At 32.2% G+C, this 22,093-nt stretch overlaps 1 protein-coding gene across 1 annotated transcript in view; it reads left to right on the forward strand.

Annotated features, from left to right (window-relative positions):
• LOC119836804 (zwei Ig domain protein zig-8-like) overlaps window positions 1–22,093 on the forward strand; it is a 123,763-nt gene that overhangs the window by 66,387 nt on the left and 35,283 nt on the right. The window contains exon 2 of the mRNA XM_038362272.1: window positions 12,542–12,696. Coding sequence (XP_038218200.1) covers window positions 12,591–12,696 — 106 coding nt within the window. The 5' untranslated portion in view covers window positions 12,542–12,590. The remainder of the gene's footprint in view (window positions 1–12,541; window positions 12,697–22,093) is intronic.

Raw genomic sequence — 22,093 nt, forward strand, 5'->3', positions numbered from 1 at the left:
TTAAAATCCGTTGAAAAGTTTTTAATTTCTAAATGTATAATACTCGCGTGAAACCAAACACAAGAAAATACTAGTTTGGTACAGTTTTGGTGAATAACAATACTGTTTATAATTTTCAAATTTATGATATGTGTGATTGGAAAAATATGTAAACATTTATATTTGATTAAGAAGTTTGTTTGAGTTGGTTTTTTATAAATTTTAAAAATCAATCATAATAACATTTATATCAGTGGGTGGGTAGGCTATTGGTGAATCTCTTATCCCCCAAATTGCTGTCATTGCACCTTCTAGAAACTTCGATCATTAAAGAAAGAAATTTTAAATTAATATAAAAGCTATCCTAGAATAAAATTTTCATATGTCATGGTCTGTTCCATTTATTAAAAAAAAAGGAGCTGGTTATCATTTTGACTGGATTTTTTTTTGCGTGTTTGTTTCCTCAACTTTTTACTCCGTGAACTGTTTTTATAACATGTGTAATTGTCTAGTACTTAAATATCTGAACATAATATTTTTGTGATGTCTACAAACAATATTGAGTTTTTTTATCACCCTTTTGTGAAACCATTGAGATAATATCGAAGATGTCTAGAAATAATTGCCATATTGATATTGTAACCCCACAACTGAAATGGTATTAAAAAATTGTAATACATAAAACACAATGCCGTTATTTTTAAATAAAAGTTGGATTCTTTATAAAAAACCGACCTTTATTTGATCCTGTCTACCCTCCAAATAACTTTCTAAACAATTTCTTACTGATAATAAAATATTAATTAATTAAATTTAAACAATATTTTAGTTATTTTGATTAAAATAAGTTTATACTTGAACTTTAATTAGTACCGTAGCCTTGGCTTTAAAACACTAGCTTGTTGCCTGCGTCTTCGTCCGCGTTGTTTAAAATTTAACAAAGTGTTAATGATTTTCAAAATTCGTCTTTTAGATAATTTGATGGAGTTTTATTAATGAAAATAATTATTATTTATTTTGTAATATGTAGTGACAAATGATAAAACATAAAATAAAATTAAAAATATACTTTATCTCAAGTCGCCTTAAGGTATAATTTAAACCCGCATACATTTACGACCCGTCGTAATAAGACCGGACTGTAAAACCTTTTTGAATGACCTTAGACCACAAGCTAACACCTCCACAGTTATTCATAATTCATAAATAAGAGTGTTAGCCAACCACAATTTCACTGAAGCCACCTACGGTTTTTTTACTTCAAAGAAAGTGGGCATTTTTGGAATTGCGTCCCTTGGAAACAAATGCTGGGCTTTCGGGATATTTGTGTGTAAATATTTTAAAAGTTTTATATGCCCCTTGCGCTTGTTCACCTGCTTTGGAATAGTATTTTATTTATAGTTTCTATAATCACACTATACAGCATACTAATATTATAAATGTGAAACTTTGTTTGTTTGGATGTTTGTCCATTAATTACGCTGAAACTACTGAACGGATTTTGATGAAATTTGGTATACAGACAGGGTATGAACAGGTGATAGGACACTTTTTATTCCAATTAAATGCTCCCCTGGGTTAAACAGGAATCTTGATATCCGGGCGGCGCCGGGACGAGCGTCTAGTCATTTATATTTAAGTAGCTATAAATGACTATAATTGACCACCTCCTTGGTACAATGGTTAACGCGTTGGCGTAGAACCGAAGGGTCCTGGGTTCAATTCCAGGTGGGGACGCACAAAAAGAAATGTCTCGGCAGCTTAGAAGGCTGATCACCTACTTGTCCATAAAGAAAATCAATAAACAAATCGAAAATCAATCAGTGAAACAGATGTACATCATCTGCCCCATACCCCACTAGGGGACACGGGACTTCACTTTTTAGCTGTTCTTTGACAAAAATCATATAATTAATAATATTTTAGTACAAATTTCATACGTAATTTAATTATAATAAATATTTATTTAACCTAATACTCTAAATATAATAGTTTGGTTAATAATTAATGAACCAATAGCATTAGTTGATACAATTTATACATATCTGGAAAACAAATTAACTTTATTCTAAATCAACTACGCTATATTAAAACAATATTATCCTACTTGTATTATAAATGCGAAAGTAGCTCTTTCTATATGTCTGTCTCTTCTTCACGCTTTAACTGATCGATCCAATTTGAATGAATTTAGTACAGAGATAGTTTGAGTTTTTACTTTAAGATTCACACGATTAATGTTGAAATGTGTAACTTAAAAAATTCCAATATTAATTACTTGGTATAAATGTTTATTTATGCAAACTAATATATCTTATCTACCAATTTCTTACAGACCCAATCTATACTAATATTATAAAGCTAAAGAGTTTGTTTGTTTGAACGCGCTAATCTCAGAAACTGCTGGTCCAATTTGAAAAAATATTACAGTATTAGATAGACCATTTCTTGAGGAAGGTTTTAGTCTATATATGTACCACGGGCGAAGTCGAGGTGGACCGCTAGTTTATAATAAATAAAGTATTTGTTTTTATATACGCTTACCATAATTTTTCATAAAGAAGTTTTTTCTTGTGTTTGATTTTACGCGAGTTTTATAACCGAATATATTATTAACCGAGCGTGACCACGCTCGCTGTAAAGTGTTCGAAACGTCGGTTAATAATATAATGAATAAATCGCGTTTAAAATCCGTTAAAAAGTTTTTAATTTCTAAATCAAGTTTTGTTTGACATTATACAAAGTGTTAAACACTGTTATCCTCTTATTTCGATATTTCCTACATTACATAAGCAGTCGGTGAGGATTCGCCTAAAATAAATGTAGCTTGAAGGATGGATCCTATTATCTAGTTCATTCGCTAGGAAAAGTTATTTTAGAGATTTCATTGTGATTTTCAAATAATATGTAAAAGAGATACGTCATTTTCTTAGATTTTTCTGAACGGAAATTTTATTTAATATTATCCTGCGAATGGGTTTAAATTTATTTAACAATTTATATCTTTATATTGACAAATTCATTCTTCACTAAACTGGTGACATGTTACACTAGTTAAAACCCATTTCAGACACCAGCTGCTCCAACACCATCTAAAAAAAGTGAAGTCCCGTGTCCCCTACTGGGGTATTGGGCAGATGATATACATCTGTTTCACTGATCAATTTTTTTATGAACAAGTAGGTGATCAGCCTTCTGTGTCCTGCCAGACCGAGACTTTACGCTCACGCGTTAACCACTGTACCAAGAGGCGGTCATATAATTCTTATCATATAATTTTTGATAATAACTTATGTGTATATAGTATATCATGCGATTGTGTCCTGTAAGTAGTAACAAATAAATAGATTTGATTTGATTAAAAAAAATGTTTAACAACAGAACTGTACGCTTTGTTTACATTTTTCTTGTCATTTAAATTCATATTTGCTTATGTTACTGATTGTGGGTGTCGAGCACGCTTCGGCACGAATTGGGCCAGCTCGCACCGGGGAAGTACCACACCCCCACAGAAAACCGACGTGAAATAATAGCTTGCTATTGTGTTTCGTACGGTGAGTGGGGGAGCCGGAGGCCTATTTCTCCTCGCCCTTCCCAGTCCATTACTTCTTTCCAATCATCAATCCTTTCCTTATCCCTTGTCCCTTAAGAGCGGGCAGCGCATTCTCAGAGTCTGAGCGGTGGTGATCATTTACCATCAGGCGAACCACCAGCTCAGTTGCCCGCTATGACATAAAAAAAAAACATTTTATATTCTTCACTAAACGTTAATATAAGCAATTTCATAGTCTAGATTTCCAAACGTTGGTTTAACAATAATGTAATCACGTTTTTGTGTCTACACGATTGGCTTTGCCAATGTCGACGTTGTAGCGATAAAGTGCTGTTTAGTAAAACAAAAGGCAGTACTTGGATATAAATCCTGACTAAATTGGATTGAAATTCTATATACGAATTGTATATAATCCTATCACTGCAAATTTGTAAATACATTTACATTAAACGAGAATATAACGAGATTCTGAACTGTCGAAAGGTTGTCGAAAAACTTACAACTTGACGAATTGTTTTTCGGTAGATTATAATCTATCGAAGTGAAATCAATATATTGTGAAATGGTATTTGAAGGAACGCATCTCGCGCGCTTGTGGGTTGTACGAATATAATGGATTAAGTAAGATACGCTTTATTTTAAAAACTACGCAGAAATACTTCGTTAGATCGTAATTGCGAACATTTGTAAACGGGCAATGACACAGTTTGGAGAAAGCGAAGGAGTATGACGTACATAATTAATTCTTAGTTGGACGAATTTAATACTTTCTGTTTTATATATAAATTAATTTATACAAAAAAATTAAAAAAATTGCGTCTTCCACAACAATGAAGACAAACTATATCACATTCAGTACAAATTTTACTCCAACGAAATGGTATATCGCAGAAACATGTAATTTTCAGGTTCACACGACGTCCCGTTTCAAATCGAACAGTACTCTTATATCGCCAAATTCAATACCCATCCGCATCAGCAATATTTACATCTGAAACGCATCAGATCGTTCCAACTTATGGTAATTCGCATACGTGACGTAAACATTTGAAAACGAATTCCACGACTGCAAAAGATATTCCCGTTCCATTTGCCCATTTCATCCGGTCATAAAGGCAGAGCTGAAAAGAAAGTAGGCAGTGGAAAGGCGTTAACTTTAAAATATATTTCGGACGCGAAATTTTAGAAATATCCATTCAGTTCACTGTCGATTTATTCGGAGTAATTGTTCGAGCTTCCTTCGCGGAATGGTTCGGATGATGTCTGCGTTCAAATGGATTTAGCGATTTTTTACTTATAAGGGCTTTGTTTACGAAGCTATGGACAATGTATTCATTTTATTGTCATTTGTATTCGAGGAGTAAATAATGTATAACTAGTAAATATATTTTCTATTTACCTGATAAATTAAATTTGAATCGTTTTTTTAAGTAATTAGCTGTGTATATGAAATTTGCGTAAATTAAAATATACAAGATTATATAACATAGGTTAGCAAGTATTAGACTGGAACAATTATTGCAGTTTTTCTACTTGAGCGAGCATGACGTATCTCTCGCATTTGAAGTCCATAATTTAATGAACATAATATGTTAATATTGACTTCAATGTTCCTAATTAACAACGTTTAATTTTTATAAGACCATGGAAGAAAAAAAAAAAACGTTTCTTTATTTTATAGCTTTAGCTGAAGGCAGGAACAGATTGCATCAATACATAAAAAAATCGGTTCATGTGAGTTCAGTAATCACAGAAAATACTTTATTTTATCTTTGAACTCATATCTCAAGAGAAAATTAATAAAAACGATAAATAATGAAAAAATCTGTTAAAATGTTTTACAACAGAACTGTACGCTCCATTTATATTTTTCTTGTCATTTAAATTCATATTTGCTTACGTTTTCAAAACAGTTCTTGATAAAAAATTCATCCAGCCCTGTTATATCTCTCACTACAGGAACGTTCATAAAATAGCAGAGTTATTTATACTTGTAATATATTGTTATTCTAGCGAAATCTTCTCTCAATTTTCTTAGGAATCCATCCAAAGCCCGAAAATATATGATGTTTGTTTGTGCTTCATATTGAAATAGATAAACGGATTTTGATTACATTTTCTATAAGGTGTTATATAAAGGTAACCCTAAAATACGAGCATTTTTAATACTTTTGCTAGAATACTATCTAGAATATCTTACTGTCTCTTATTCACGCCTAAATCAATGAACAGATTTTGATGAAATTGGTATGAAGATTGTTCGAATACCACGAAAGTACAAAGGATATGTTTTATTCTGGGATATAATAAAAACTTAAAACCTAGTTTTTAGATATTAATTATTTAACATAACAGTTTTAACAGCTACATCATAATATGAAATAAAAACATACCACTTCTACGAATGTTTTAAAAAAATAATTTAAAAGAAAAACACTCCAGTTCTTTTATAATTTCATACGTCACACACTATGGAGATTATGTATGCAAAAAACCGACACATACATTTGCTTTAAAAATTTACAATCAGCAAAATTAACTGCTTAAATGTTCTGCATCATAAATAGTTTGGACAAGAGCTTCAAACCAATTTGGACGGCATCCAAATATGACTCAATACCACAAAGTACGCAATACTCACGTTATAAGAAGCTACGGAGGCAAATAACGTTCAAACTATTTGCATTCTGCTTTTTAGTGAACCTATTGTTTATTTCATTGAGTCTCCATGCCTTTTTAGCCCTTTTGCTAGAAGAAATAGTTACCATATTCCTGTGGGTCGATAATATATAGGTATATCTTCATTATGTACAATAGCAGAACCAAGTATTGTTCAATGGAGCCGAACGGTCAGCCAGTCGAGTAACCTTTAGACTATTCTCCCTTAGGGCAGAACAAATTATCTTAAATAATCCACATACTTATAAACTAAATGAATGTAAAAATTTAAAGCACTTGTGTATTATATTATGATCTGATCCTATAAGTATGTATTTCTTTATTCTTCAACATTTTACGGAACTATGATGTTATAGTAAAAGCGCATCCTACTAATCTAATATTATAAATGCGAAAGTTTTTAATGTGTGTGGGTTTGTTGCTCTTTCACGCAAAAATTACTGAACCGATTGCAACAAAATTTGGTACGTAGATAGCTGGACAACTGGATTAACATATAGGCATATGTTGATAACGAATAAGACTTACGCGGGTGAAACCGCGGTTCGCAGCTAGTACTCAATAGTTTCAAAAATATTTTTATAGAAAATACTAGCATTCCGCCTGCGTCTTTGCCCGCGTAGTCGCAGAAAATATAGACCCGGAGTTTTCCTTTTCCTCCCGTTTCCGTGGGATTTCCGGGAAAAAATCCATCTCCTGGTTTTAAGATATCTCTGTACAAATCTTCAGACGAATCGGTTAATCCGTACTTGAGTTATAAATAGTGTAACTGAAACCAGTCTTTTATATATATAGATAGCAATAAAATCAGCCAGTATATTTTTTAATTACATCAGATATTTTTATCTCTTTTATATCCTACTAATATTATAAATGCGAAAGTTTGTAAGGATGTGTGTGTGTGTTTGTTGCTCTTTCACGCAAAAACTAATGAACCGATTGCAATGAAATTTGGTACGTAGATAATGTAGAGTAGATGGACAACTGGAATAACATAAAGGCAACTTTTTATCCCGATGTCCCTACGGGATACGGACTTACGCGGGTAATCTTATTAAAGATTATACTGAAAGATAGATTCATTATAGATTTAATAGCAAGTTATTCATTACAATATTATAGAAGCCATAAAATGCGAAAAGGTTTCCTGAATCTGAAAGCATCGTAAGCTCATCACATATAATGGTATAATGCATCCGAGCTTTTCAGTTTTTAATTTATATTCACACTGTATAAATATAAGGTGGATTTTTGAACAAATAATTTTAATAAATACGGAAAGCGGTATGAAGTCTTCGTTTTCATTACTATAACATGATTAAATAAAGCACGAAATAAAATAAAAGAAACGGTAATACAATGGTTCTTCCATTGATGATTAAATTCTTGATTCGTAGATTTTAAACCCACTTACTCTTTATGGCACAGAAAACATGTAATAGTTAAAAACATATATCAGTAAATACATCATCATAGTACCTTAATCAATGTCTAATACGAAACTCAACCCTAAAAACTGAAAAATGCTTCGGTCTTCTAAAAATAGCCCAACATTTTATTCACGATTCACTTGTGAGGCTTCGCTTCAACAAAGTCACTTTGACTTATAATACATTTTCGGAAACCAGTGAGCTAGTGGCTTTATAACGCGGTATTAGTGATGTAATGGATAGTGGATTTAATGCGCTTTATTTTAAAGTCGCTTTTAGATTAGTGGTGGATGGAATTACTATCTTACACTATGATTCTCTCATTGGACTTTCAGTGTGTACAAAATATGGTAGGAATTAGGAAAAAACATAAAGAACTAATTAGTGCATTCATCAGTCGAGAATGTTTAACTACTGACGCAAAAAGAGGGGTATTAGAAGTTAATGTCTATCTGTGGCAGTGTAGCTGTAAAATACTGTAGATATCGATGCGAGTTTTTTTTTATTTGGAAGTCAGTTTTCTGGCGGTGAATCTTAGCTAAGTTTGGTTTATATCAGTCCTGCAGTGCAAGAGTATCAGCTCTTATCCAAATTTATAAATAAAGCGTTTTTGACGTATGATTATTAGATTTAAGAGCTTCACGTGTACCAGTATAATGAATTAATAACAATTTACAAAGGAATTTGGAAGTTAATTAATATAATTTCCTTGTATACCAAAGAGATGTATAGAGAAATTAATGTTGTGTGTGAAAATAACTGTAGTATTTTGTAGCTATATTATTTCTTCAGGGGTCTGTTACTCCGTCATATGCCAAATAACGTAAATACATAAATATTCCATCATATTTATAAGCCAAACAAATAAATCTAATACAATGTTAATATTCCGGATTCTATATTTCTTAGCACAAACGACCCCTGGCATATAATGTTTTACGTTTTTCGTAAATTATTCCTTTTATGGATACCTTACTTTTATTGCGTTTCGTATTATTTTATTACAATGGTGAATTGCTTTGAAGTCGATAGTTCTTTTGGGGATCTTGTTAGGCTTTTGTATGTAAAGCGTTTCAAAAACGTTTATTTGCATGCCTAAACATCTTAACATATATAAATTGCGTGTTACGTTATTTGTCCGCGATGGCCTCCTAAACTAATTAACTGATTTTAAACAAATTTGCACATCATGTACAGTTTTATCTAACTTAAAAGATAGAATAGTTTATATTATTTCAATTACTATAAAACTACCCGGGCGGAGCCGGGGTGTCCAGCTAGTATAACTATATATTTCTAATAAGCGTATGACCCGCGGCTTCGCTTGTGCATCACGCACTTAACATTATCCAATTTCAGCTATTCATTTTCCATCATCTTTTTCACGCCCAAAACCCTTTTTTCCTATCATGAAGTAACTATACTTAAGGCGTTTGCTCCAAATTTCATCAAATTTGAATCAAAAAGCATAACAAACAGGCAAGTCGCAAAATATTAGAAACGGCTTCTTAAAAGTTAAAACGTTCTAGAACATTCCGGAACAGCAACAGCAAATGCCGCCATTCGTACACAAAAGATAAAGATTTCACCTAATAATGCAAATTAACTAATTCCTTATCCGGTTACGTAATTTTTATTACGCAAACTCAATTTCGGCAATTGAATGAAGGGAAACGTTTTTGAGGTTAACGTTCTGGATAATTTTCTTTGAAGGTCTATTCAGTTCCATCTCATGAATATGAGGGACCATTCTCACGGTTGTAGGAAAGAGCTGACTGATGAAGTATTGTTATCTGAAACAGATGTTAAACTTCTGAATAACACAAAACTACTCAAAACGATGAAGGCAAAATATATGTGAGGAAACTGGTATATTGACGAATGAAAAGTTCGATGACATGTGACATCTGTCAACCCGCAGTCGTTGTGATTTGAAGCCGGTACCCTCATAGGAGGCCCGAGTCCCTGTAGTGGGAACATATACGGTATGATGCCCTTCCTAGTCCTTCCTAAACTTATCCTTTATTTCCCTCATCAATCCTTTCTGTATCCTGTACTTTTTAAAACAAATAGATTTTAAGTTTTTCCGTACATACTGCTCGATATGGTTTAGGAAAACATCGTGAACCCGGCATGTCCAAGAATCAAAATGTAACATGTGACATCGCCAACCAGCACTTGGCCAGCGAGGACGATTATAGCCCTAAACCTTCGTGTAATTGTGTCCATGCAGGGGGAACTAATAAAGGCTGATGATGATAAGGATTTCCGGTGAAAAAAGTTACAGGATAGAGTATCCTGGAATAAACTTGGAAAGTATTAGTAAAATTTTATTATTCAGTATTCTATTCAATAAATAGTTAACAAGCAACCATAACCCTCTTTGATTGAAAGCCGTAATTACCAAAGCAAACGCTAATTATGACTTGATCAAACTCCTCTATTATTATAGTGACCTTGTTTAATAATTACGAACACCTCTTGAATAACCCTCCTGGGAACTTTCAAACTGAAAATTTGGTTAAGATTTCGCGATTAAAATACTTATTATATTGTAACTTGAAGGCTGTTTTAATAAATGACCGTTCTTAATTTCACTTTTAAAGTATCTCCGTTTCATTAGAAGGAGTCGGGTGGCGAAGAAAACGTAGCAATTTCGACTAGTGGATCATAAATCATTCAACTATTTAACAAACTTTTGCTTGAAATAAAGAATGTGATATACTTTCATGCTGTTTCTATTTAACGTTAGATTACATTTCAGAATTAATAATTATCTTATTGTAGTTTTGGCTACATTGATCTGTCTCTATTGAAGCTAACCAAATGTGCTAGATGTATATTATGGTGCAGAAACAGCTGGATATCTCAACTAATATTATGAGCTGGAAATATTTGTGTTTCTGTATGACAAACTTCAGGACCTTTGAATGTCAATTAATTTTTCTCTATGGGAGAGCTGATACTTCACTTAATGACATAGGCTATGTACCACCGGAATGCCGGGGTGGATTGCTAGTTGAAACATAAAATAGACTAAAACAGGTTCTTGAATGCTCAGGATTTCCTTTCGTCGGAGGAAGCCCGGATGCTGATTAAGATCACGGTTAATACCTTTGAAAATTATCATTTGTATATGTAAGTTATTGAACTGAGACCATGTTATCACTAATAGAAGAATTATGATTTAAACAAATACATGCCACTCAGGATTAATGCAGCTTCCAACATAAGAAATAATTTTTAAAGATACTTTTTCCCTAGATTGCCGTATACTGTATTTGACAAAATTAGCCAGCTCAAAATATAATGCATCTATTTTCGAACCTAGTATGGAAACAGCCTAATGCTGTCCCAGTCAGTGAAACCAATCCCATTTCGAGTGCAGGTGCCATAAACAGCCATTGAGATATAAGATGCATACCGCAGTATGTGACGCAGCAAATCTATTTCCATCTATTGTTACAGATTAACAATATTGTGCTTGCATGAGAGAGGAAACTTTTTGAATACAAATAAAGAGGTAAAATTAAATAAAATGCTTATCGGTATAATCAACTTGTATAATGTAACTATGGATGATAAAAAGATGTTGTTTAGAGTATATTAGAACAGCGTTAATTCAATAGTTTGTATCCTTTCTAGGCTTACACTTATCAAAAAGGAACATTCGTTACTTAGTCCATAGCCATGATTTTCTAAATATTTTTTTATGATCATTTGCCTGGTGGAGATTGTTTCTAGCCGTAAGACCGCAATTATGTACTAGTTTATAGTTGTTTTTAAAAATATCTGTTTGATTTTTTTTTTGTTGTGTACAATAAAGAAAAATGATTTTAAGAAGACTTCACGACCAAAACCAACGAAAATGTTAGCTAACCGTTTTATTTATAACTTTTAATTATTTCTGTAAACAAGTATTTGCTAATCACTTCAGAATTCTATGTTCGTGAACTTTGTTGACAGTGAAGGATCGGTCATCTTTTTCATAATTAATGATGTAAACTTTGAGTGGATTTTGCTTTATACTCATATTATGAAGATCATTTCTTTTACAGAGTATTATAGAAAACATTGCAATAACTCAATCTTCATTTTTAACCATGCTCCCTTAATTTTTTCAAAAATAAAAAAAATAATCTAACTTCCTACATACTTACCTTAAAGTTCACGCAAAAACCATTTATCAAGTCAATCTTAAATCGAACTTTTTATATTTTATCGATAAAACGCTAGTTAGATATTGATAAACAAATGACAATTAATTCATAACATTCCTCCGCTTCAATAAAACGTCATAACTGCTATCGTCTAGAACTACATCAAACACGCTTTCACCACCGTAAAGAATCTCGAAAGACATTAAAAGTTGCTCGCTGCGTCCAAAGAACGCCTTAATGGGCGAAAACTTTAACTCCCTCTGTAAATGTACTAATTGAGAAGTTTTGTGGATCAACCGTGAAAAAAAATTCCAGAAGATTCGAAACAGTATCGTAAAAGGAAATGCGAAGCACGGCGCGAGTTAAAACGAGTTTGTTTTTTGGCAACATCAACCCTGTTATTACATTGTATCTATGATCTTACATTTTGGTTGCGTAATATTCTGGATGGCGGATTTAACGACTATAGGCGTTTGGTGATACGGTTTCATTTGTGCCTTGAATTGTAAGGAAAATAGTGTGGAAATCGTCGAACCTTTACGCTTTACCATGATTGTATCCCATATTATAATATGATTTCAAATATTGTAACTAGAAAACTGATGAGCATACATTTGTATATAATTTCTGTTAACCAACTGGAGTTTATACAGTATACCCTCAAGACGCTTTACTAGATATGTTACTTCTAATATTCAAAAAATATACAAAACAATATATAATACAAATTTCCGTTTCAGACAATGCATCGAACGCAGTTATATACCGAATGGATGAGACGGGGCTAGCATGGCGCTGGTAAATCAGAGAGAGATGCCCGCTCTCATCGTTGGTCGCTTGAAGATAAGTGTCGTCATCATCATTGTGACGCTCCTGGGACTTAATAAAAGCCAAGGTAAATACTTTGAGTTTAAACTCAAACTATCTATTTACACTTGTATAATTTCGGTAACCATTTGTTGAAACCCGTATTTAATTACTATGCTTACACCACTATAAATAAACAAACCCATCCTCAGATGTTAACATTTCGAATTCTTTGAAACTTCTCAGTGATCTAACTGTTTATTTTATCCGACCGGCCAATTCAATAAATCACCACATATTAAACCGACCTCGAGCGATTGTCATTACCGTATGCCGTATTCAATTCCGATCCCTTTTCTAACCCAGATCGTGTTTGTGACGCTGACCTTAACAATTTGGGTACCAATTTATAAAGGGCTAATTACATGGTTTCGACAGGTATTAGAAATCTTGGGTTACGCAGCTCAAAAATGTCTTTCTTCAGTTATTTGGATTGTATTATCTACTTATCTATAAACAAGTTACGTTTAATGTTATTTCTCTTTTTAGTTTTCGTTCATTGATGTGTAAATTTAAAATGTTGCTTTAAGCGACATAAAATTTACATTTTTTTTATATTTGTGACCGACTTTCCATAGAGAAAAAGACCCAATTCAATGGTTATGTTTTGGTTTTATTACTCAATAATTCAGTCAATTAAAATGACGTGATTCTGTATCTGTTTGATGGAATTATCATCTTTTGATCCCATTTTGGAATTTGAATTTCCCTCTCCAGGAAAGAATTAATAATAATACCTAAGATTGCAAAACCAAACAACATATAAAATAACACAAAATAATTTAAAAAGAAGCATTAAAAAATTGAAGAACAATGCTAACACATTTCCAATAATAAAAGTATATAAGTGTTTGCGTTATGGCTGCAAAAAAGGCCTTTAACGCTGATGATTCTCCCAGAGTCACTAATGTTTTTATAGAAGTTTTCTATTATATTAGTAAACATTTCACCATATCGACAAAAAGTATTATACATTTCCCATCAATTCCACATCAATATGTACATACACGAATAACATTCACCCAAAGAACATAGCTAATTCCATTGAAAATTATATTTACGTTAGCTGTTACGCGATTTTCGCCCTAACCCTTACATAAATTAAACTCTAAATTAGCATCGCAAAAGAAGCCTTTAATTAAATCAACTTGCAGCTATATAACTGCTACGTGTTGAGTAGATTCAGGCGTTAGTATTCCAAGGTGTTGATTGGGTGCCATTCAGTTTGATATTGTAACGTTCAATTACTAAATTCCATTTGGAGAATTCACTATGGGTGATTTTCACGATGCATCAGAGTATTTTGTGTGATGAAAGAAAATATTGTGCATTTGAAATCTCTTGCTTTACTATTACTTTAAAAGTAAGAGATTTCAAAGTTCAGAAAATGTGTATGTATTGAGTTTTATTCAAAATATTGAAATGTCCCTTCAATTCAAACTAACATCAAAATTTAATGCGTTAATGCCTGCAGTTTTCTCCTTAATTCAATTTTCTGCTTTTTGAGAGTCATCGCAATCATCTCCATGTTGAGTTTAACAATAAATTTTATGATTTCAAAGAAATTTAGGCAACTGTTTTACCTCACTAATTTTTAATTGCTCTTTTATTTTTAGGAATAAACAAATTCACTATGCAAATCTTAAATCAAAATTCCAGATTATATTGTAAACATAAAGTGCCATTATAATATTAAAAAAGTTACCTAAACTTTATTTAAATAATCAATTTACAAATACGTGACATTAAAAAACAAACGAGAACTTTGTAAACAATTTCTAAATAACCAGCCGATCGCATACGCTAGGAAGGCACTAAAAGTAGTATCAGGCATTGCGCACGCCACAATAACGCTATCAAACCTCATGAACCGAAATTAACAATCAAAATTATTGAGCCAAAACATTGATTTGCTAAACAAACACCATTATTCTAATTGCTATCGCATAACTTCAATTAGAGCTGGCATCCGTTCAGGAATAGGCAATTACGATCTTTTTACGACCACATCCACTTAACTGCAAATGCGAAATACTTGAATATTAGTCAGCAGTGATACAGCTCGTCTGCTTTAGAATACATTACGCTTAGGGCTTAAGTAGGAGCCTATAAATGCGCTATTTAGTACCTAGATACGCTGCCAAATTTCGTTAAATTTATATGTTAACTGAATAACTGTTTTGTAATACTTTGTCTGAATGTAGACTTGCAAATTTAATTGTCTTTTCAGAATGTACTGGAAAATTAGGACGGAAAAACGTTACAATATTGTATTTCTTCATTTCTCTTATTATTTCTCTAGTGAAAAAAAAAAATACGTGACCGGTGTGAGGTGGGATAATAATTGCTTGAAATATGTTTTTGTTCAATATGACATTATGATTTTTGTCCGACTACAGTTAGGAAGATAGAGTGTCATAGGCTAGGTACTTTTTTCCATAGGAATTTCCCTTTCATTTCCTTCAATTTCTTTTCTAGGCATAAAGCTAGTAACATATAGGTAGATAGATTCGTATAGGTAGTATCTAACTACTACCAAGTAGACTTAACTGACGACGACTATATAGATGTTTAGGTAGCGTGTATATCTAATAATTATATTCATGTATTTTTCACTTTTCAGTCCACATCATATCCCCACAATATTATAAATGCGAAAGTAACTCTGTCTGTTACGCTTTCACGCCTAAACCACTGAACCGATTTTGATGAAATTTGGTATGAAGATAGAACTGACCTTGGAAAAGGACATATGATACTTTCTATCGCGAAAAAAGGATAGAAGGGATTGAAATTGGAGATGAAAGCGATATAACCGAATTCCACGCGAGTGAAACTGCGGGCAAAAAGCTATGTCTATATATCCTTAGTGGTTTCATTTTAATGAATTCTCATTATATACTTGTTACAAGCTAAATATCTCGTTCTAAAATTGAAATGTTCTTATCTGTGAATGCGAATGATATTAAGCATTTCACCAGATAAATTAAACGGTCTCGCACTGCAGTAATGCAGCCAGAGTTTTGGACGAACTTACGTAAAAGCGTCAACATCGGCGCAATAAACTTTGCTGATTAAATTTTATATATGTAAAATGTGACGGGACTTTTTTGAAATTGCGTCTTTATACCCTTATTAGTAGGGACAGGAGGGCCTTTGTGAAAAACCGGGTTCACTAAATGAAGCAAATAGTTATCATTTTTAGTTTTTTTTTAAATACGCCTTCTTTTAAATAGACGAATCGCGGGTTTTCACAAGTTGGGCGTGAAGTTAGTCGCTTGTCGTACGAGCAACTAACTTCACGCATAACTTGCATCGTTTCAATCCCGCGTTTCTCAGCGCCCCTGGCCCTATATTATGAGTATGAGCAAGAAATATTCAGTCAATATTTCACATAGAAACAACATACTTCCCCCTCCCACGCAAGTTTTCTAATGACCTCTCACCACACGAAAACACAATCAAATCAAATGAAGGACATAGCCCAGCGCATTGTCTTTGTTGATTTTAGCTCGATTAGGATAAGAATGCATACAGTTGCGTATGTACGCAAGTTACATCTGTATAATGTATGTATTAAATACAAAATTTTACAACTATTTATGAGTATTTCGCCCACGGCTTCGTCTGCGTAATAAAAGAGAAGACAATCTCGAAGTTTTCCCCACACAGTTTCTGTTCCCGTGCGATTTAAAATCGATTTATTCAATGAATTAGGCGTGAAAGACAAAAGGCTCCTAAGTATTTTCGCATTTATAATGTTCTTAAGGATTTCAAGAAGGTGTATTGAAGATGCATTTCATATATGATTGATTATAGTTATGTTTTCTATCAGTTAGGGGGTTTTATTTATGTCCAAGCGGGATAACCTTTAAATAATATCGTTACATTAAGATCTTTATATTTATATTACTTCTATAAATATAAACGCACAATTAGGATTTATTTTATTACGCTAGCTACATCTAAGAGTATGCGCTGCAATTCATTAAGACATCGCAATACTGTGTCTTATTTGGTTCCATTTTGCTATATTATAATAGTTCATATCTTATGTTTTAGAGTGTTTTTGTGTGTTTATATTTACAATACTATATACGGCTGTCATAAAAGAGGTTGTGATACATTATTATAACTCAGTTATATCAATAAATACATAATGTGTTATAGATTCTACACACGTGTAAACACTTCTTTGATTATAGTTCTATGTGTGTATATATTTGTACAAAACTATACCCTGCATCTAATATTTTTTTCCTATATTCGAATGCAATGATAATTGATATTCATTAAAATAGTTTCACTAATTGAAAATTAAGACAGTTGTAAAAAGCGTTATAATACATGTAGGATAAAATCTTTCTTATATCCTTATCTTATTTTTCTAATTTGTTTTCCTTATTATTGTTTAAATTAAGGATAAAATACAAAGTACTGAGATAAAGTCTTAACAGAGTTTACTGTAAACTCGGCTAGCCACAAGTTCTCGAATAATCCAGACAATTGTGGCTTAAACATCGTTTCGGCTACCCGTTCATTGACTTGTTGACTCAACTGTGAAAACTGGTCTTTTGCTACTAAGAAAACAATTGCGTACACTCACAAACAGAATAAGTTTTGTCATTTATTATTCGAGCAAAACTTACCTGGTGTTTAGATAAATTGTGGTGGATATAGAAGCGATTTATGATGTACATTGTTTATTCAGAATAAAAAACACTATTATTTTGATCCATTGCGCAATCGTAGTGAATTCTTAATTATAGCTATTCTTAATTTTTAGTGTATAATACATATCTACATATACTTAATTCTCGTGTCACAATGTTAGTACTACTCCTCCGAAACGGTTGGACCGATTCTCTAATATTTTGTGTACATAACGATAGGAAAGAGAATCTGTCAACATCTATTTATATTGCCCTTAATGATAACAGTAAAGCTAAGGAGGAGCTATATATAGCAGCTAATTAATTACAAAACGCCCCTAAGCTCGCTAAACTAGCGCAAACAAATACATTTTTTAATTTGATCATTGATTATTTGATAATTAGTTTAATTAATGCCGCACGCAACACAACTATCGTTTCACATTCCGCCATCTGATTTCTAATGAACAGCCATTGTCAAACAAATAACCAGCAGTCCTCGTAATGAAACCTCTCCTTCCATTCACAAAATACATGCTTCACTATTTTGCCAGAATGTTTGATGAACTATCGATTTTGTTATTTCCAGTCATTCGATATAGAACCTACTGTGCTTACAGGAATGCAATTCCTCATTGTACCACTATAATAGAATGGGATCAAGTGTCTAATTGCTTTCGATTTGTAAGAAGGCTTTGTGAGTGTTCTGTGGGAAATAATTTCTTTGTGTTTCACTAAGTTTATGTTGTCTCTGCTGAATCGAATATGCACGTGTGTATGATTCTTTAAATATTTAAAATTATTTATTTTTATAACACCTTTTGCCCTGAATTATTTAATGTCCTTGTCCACCAGGTCGTCTGGAACAGATCGCTACCTTAGCGATAAGACCGCCTGTTGTGTTTCTATACAGTTTATTTATAGAATTTATTTCTGTATGACTTGATGTACCACATTTTAATTTGGTTTGATTTGATTTGACTCTTAATATTAGAATTGCGAAGGTAACTCTGTCTGTCTGTCAGAGTATGAAGTTTATATAAAGGAGTGATTAATTATAATATTAATATGAATTAATTAATAATAATATGAAGCTATTTCGTCTCCCTTGCGCAATATATTATACGCATTATCTTTCAATAATGTACGTGCAATATATTATTTGATTTTATACTTTATACATTCAAATATTTAAAATATTACTATATTTTTCATTTTAGACATAACGGAATATTCCTTTAACATGATAAAATGTGGATTATTCGAAAACGCACTCTGGTTTACGTGTTAGCATTTAGTTGTTAGCATTTTTTTAGTGAAAAATATTTCGCGATGTAGCTGATGCGCTATTATCCGCCCGTGCATAAAGTATATGTTCTGTTTAGAAAAAGATAAAAAAAAATACATTTAATATCTATAGTTACTTTTGAATAAAAACCTATACGGGCAAATTACTCTTAATATGCTGGAATTGCAAAAATAATGCGAAATGACGTTATTTAGTTACTTTCATTGTGTTTTTTCCATAGCAATAAAAAAAACTATTAATAGTTTTTTTTATGTCATAGCGGGCAACTGAGCTTGTGGCTCGCCTGATGGTAAACGATCACCAGTTTCAGCTCATTTCACTACAAAAACACAAACGTTTTCTGTTTAAAATATTAATATAGATTAGATTTCATTTTTTTACAATACCAATTTTTTGCTATCCAATTACCGCCTATATCTCTGGTGTCAAGGGAACTTCCACACAAATCCATCAAAATTGTTATTCTAATTTTATTTCAAACATTTAAAACATAAGATTTTTCTGATCAAAATACCAATATCAACATCGTTTCATTAATATAATAATCGTCGTGGAGCAGCGTGCCGTTATTACGATATAATCTGTGTCTGTCTGTATTTTCTTTACACTTAAACCACGGAATTGATTTGGATAAAGTTTTGCCCCAAAGATAATTTGAAATCTTAAAAGGACATATAGTTATATCTCGAAAGTTCCATGTCAGTTACATACAAGCATATGATTTAAACGGTGAAGGAAAACATCGTAAGGAAACCGGTATGTCCGAGAATCAAAAGTTCGACGTCATGTGACATCTGCCAACCCGCACTTGGCCAGCGTGGTGGATTATGGCCTGAACCCTCATAGGAGGCCCGTGTCCCAGCAGTGGGACATATGGGCTGATGATGATTATATAGATGAAGCTACATACAAACATACATATGAAGCGTGTTAAGAAGATACTGGATAAAGCTGTTCGTTGTTTTCATACAGCTATTATACTCATCGAGTTCATTAATAACGAGTTATTAATGGAATAAGAGAAAAACTAAAATAGAATTTCAAAGAGTTTAAGCTCTTTATTTAAAAATTACTCAAACATTTTTGATGATACTTTCATTGATCCCTTAGTTGGAGTATAATACCTAACAGTTTTAAAATTTAATAATTTCGATCCGCCTTATATTTATTAAATTGTGCGTAATAAACATACATATAGGAAATTTGACACGGGTGTATGAGCTGTCTTAAAATACACATATCTGAAAACTGTGCAATTCTGACAGTATTACACACATGCACATCGAATTGATGACCTCCTTTACTAAAGTCGGATAACAAATAAATATCACGGACATAAGCGTCTATTTTACATGCAATAAAGCTTAACGCACACTATCGGAAAACGATTTTTGTTTTGCTCTGTTAAAATGGAATACAGAGCACATCAAACAATGACGTTTGCTGGCATTATTGATAAATGTCCGTTTTAAGATAACTGTATACACACATACGAGCTTTTAGTAGTTTTTTAGCCACTTTTAAGTATCTATTTCATCATCATCAGCCCACCGTTTCCTCGCAGGGACGGCCCTATGAGGGTTCAGGCCATAATCCACCACGCTGGCCGCGTGCGGAAGTGCGGATTGGTAGATATTAAATATCGTCGAATTTTTTATTCTTGATGCCGGTTACCTCACGACATTTTCTTTCATCGTTACAGTGCAATGGTTATTTGATTAATGTGCAGATAAATTGATAAATCTATTAATTATTTCTTGTACGCTCGCCCGGTCTCGAACCCGATTTTTCGATTTTATGTCTGAGATCATGTCCACTGAGCCACTAAATAAACACTAATATTGGTAAGTAATATAATGTTATTTTCTTTTGTCTGAAGGTTGCTGGTAGCGATGTCTTTGAGCCATAAGCCTGTTCTTTATACAAATTTCGTTTTGATTTTGATTTTTTAAAATTAATTTTAAAAATGTTAAATTAATTTAAATTTACTTACAATAAAATATACTTGTTTATAAGTGTTATACTCTCAGTCCAGTAGTTTGGGCTGTGCTTTCATAGATCAGTCATTCACTTTTATGTTGTATATATTATGATTATATGATACAAATTATAAATATTGTACAGAATAATATTACAAGCATAGTAGCTTGTTATACGCCCGCCACGCTACGCTATTGAAGCCCGAAATTTATAATCTAAACCTCATCTAGGAAAAGCACCAATTTCAAGTTTTTTTTTTTTTATATTTTAATGGTTATCTAATTTCCATACAATAATAATCTTTTAATTGGTTATTGTCAGGTTTTGTAGAAAATGGATTGATAAATCAATCTAGCGAGTTTTGGATTAAATTTGATTTAAATAATAGAATGTTCTTTAAACATACACATTAATCCTGTATATATTTCATAATGCTGCCTTATAATTTCTACTTTTTCATAGATATTTATGAATAAACCGCATTCTTCAATTAAACACGAAACAAACAATTTACGATTTAAGCAATTTTAACAATAGTCCTCAATTGAATCATATGGTACTCATGTAACAAAAGATTATATCCAATTGGTAAGAAACAAAGCTTGTACTACGCAGATGTTATTAATGTGTTTCGTTAATGAAACACGGATCAAATTTATTCTAGAAACGTCTAAAACAAACGTGTTTTGCTTAGCTATTTTTGTACGAAATAATTTTCTCTTAGTTCTGTTTGAATGTTGAGTTTGTTGTTAATTTTATAGTTTTCTTTTTTTTAAGGGGGTAATTAGGGTGCTAGTTAGTTATTATGGTGCTAAAACGAAGGAAGTTCTCCATTCGATTTTTTTATTGAAATATTCATTTATATTTATATAGCATCCAATATTTTATAATATTGTTTCGAGTTTAGTTTGCATTTTTGCCACTCTAAAAATATGATACGATATACATTTATTAAACGTTATAACAGATTTAATTAAAAACGGTTATCGAAAATCGTTAAAACCATTTTTTTGTTTAAATTGATTGTCACCAGGTGAATCAATACAATGTGAAGACAAATACTGAGTTTTAAATTTATTATGCAGTTGTTGTATTAACCTGATAGTTTAAGTACATAAAAATACATACGCAGTAACGTTATGTTTTGTTTGGAACTTAAAAAAAACAATGTCACTGCATCTGCATCTCTTATGTAATTTTTTTTGAGAAATACTTCAATTTAAACGTGCAAACTATAAAGCGGATTTGGATGGCGTTTGATGCATATAATTCATACGTATGTATATGTTTTTAATGTGCTAGCTGCGCCCTGCGGTTTCACCCGCATAAGTCCGTATCCTGTAGAAATATCGGGATAAAAAGTTGCCTATATGTTATTCCAGTCGTCCAGCTGTCTACGTACAAAATTTAATTGCAATTGGTTCAGTAGTTTTTGCGTGAAAGAGTAACAAACATCCACACACACACATCCTTACAAACTTTCG

The sequence above is a fragment of the Zerene cesonia genome, chromosome 25, assembly GCF_012273895.1.
Source record: "Zerene cesonia ecotype Mississippi chromosome 25, Zerene_cesonia_1.1, whole genome shotgun sequence".
NCBI classification, from domain to species: Eukaryota; Metazoa; Arthropoda; class Insecta; order Lepidoptera; family Pieridae; genus Zerene; species Zerene cesonia.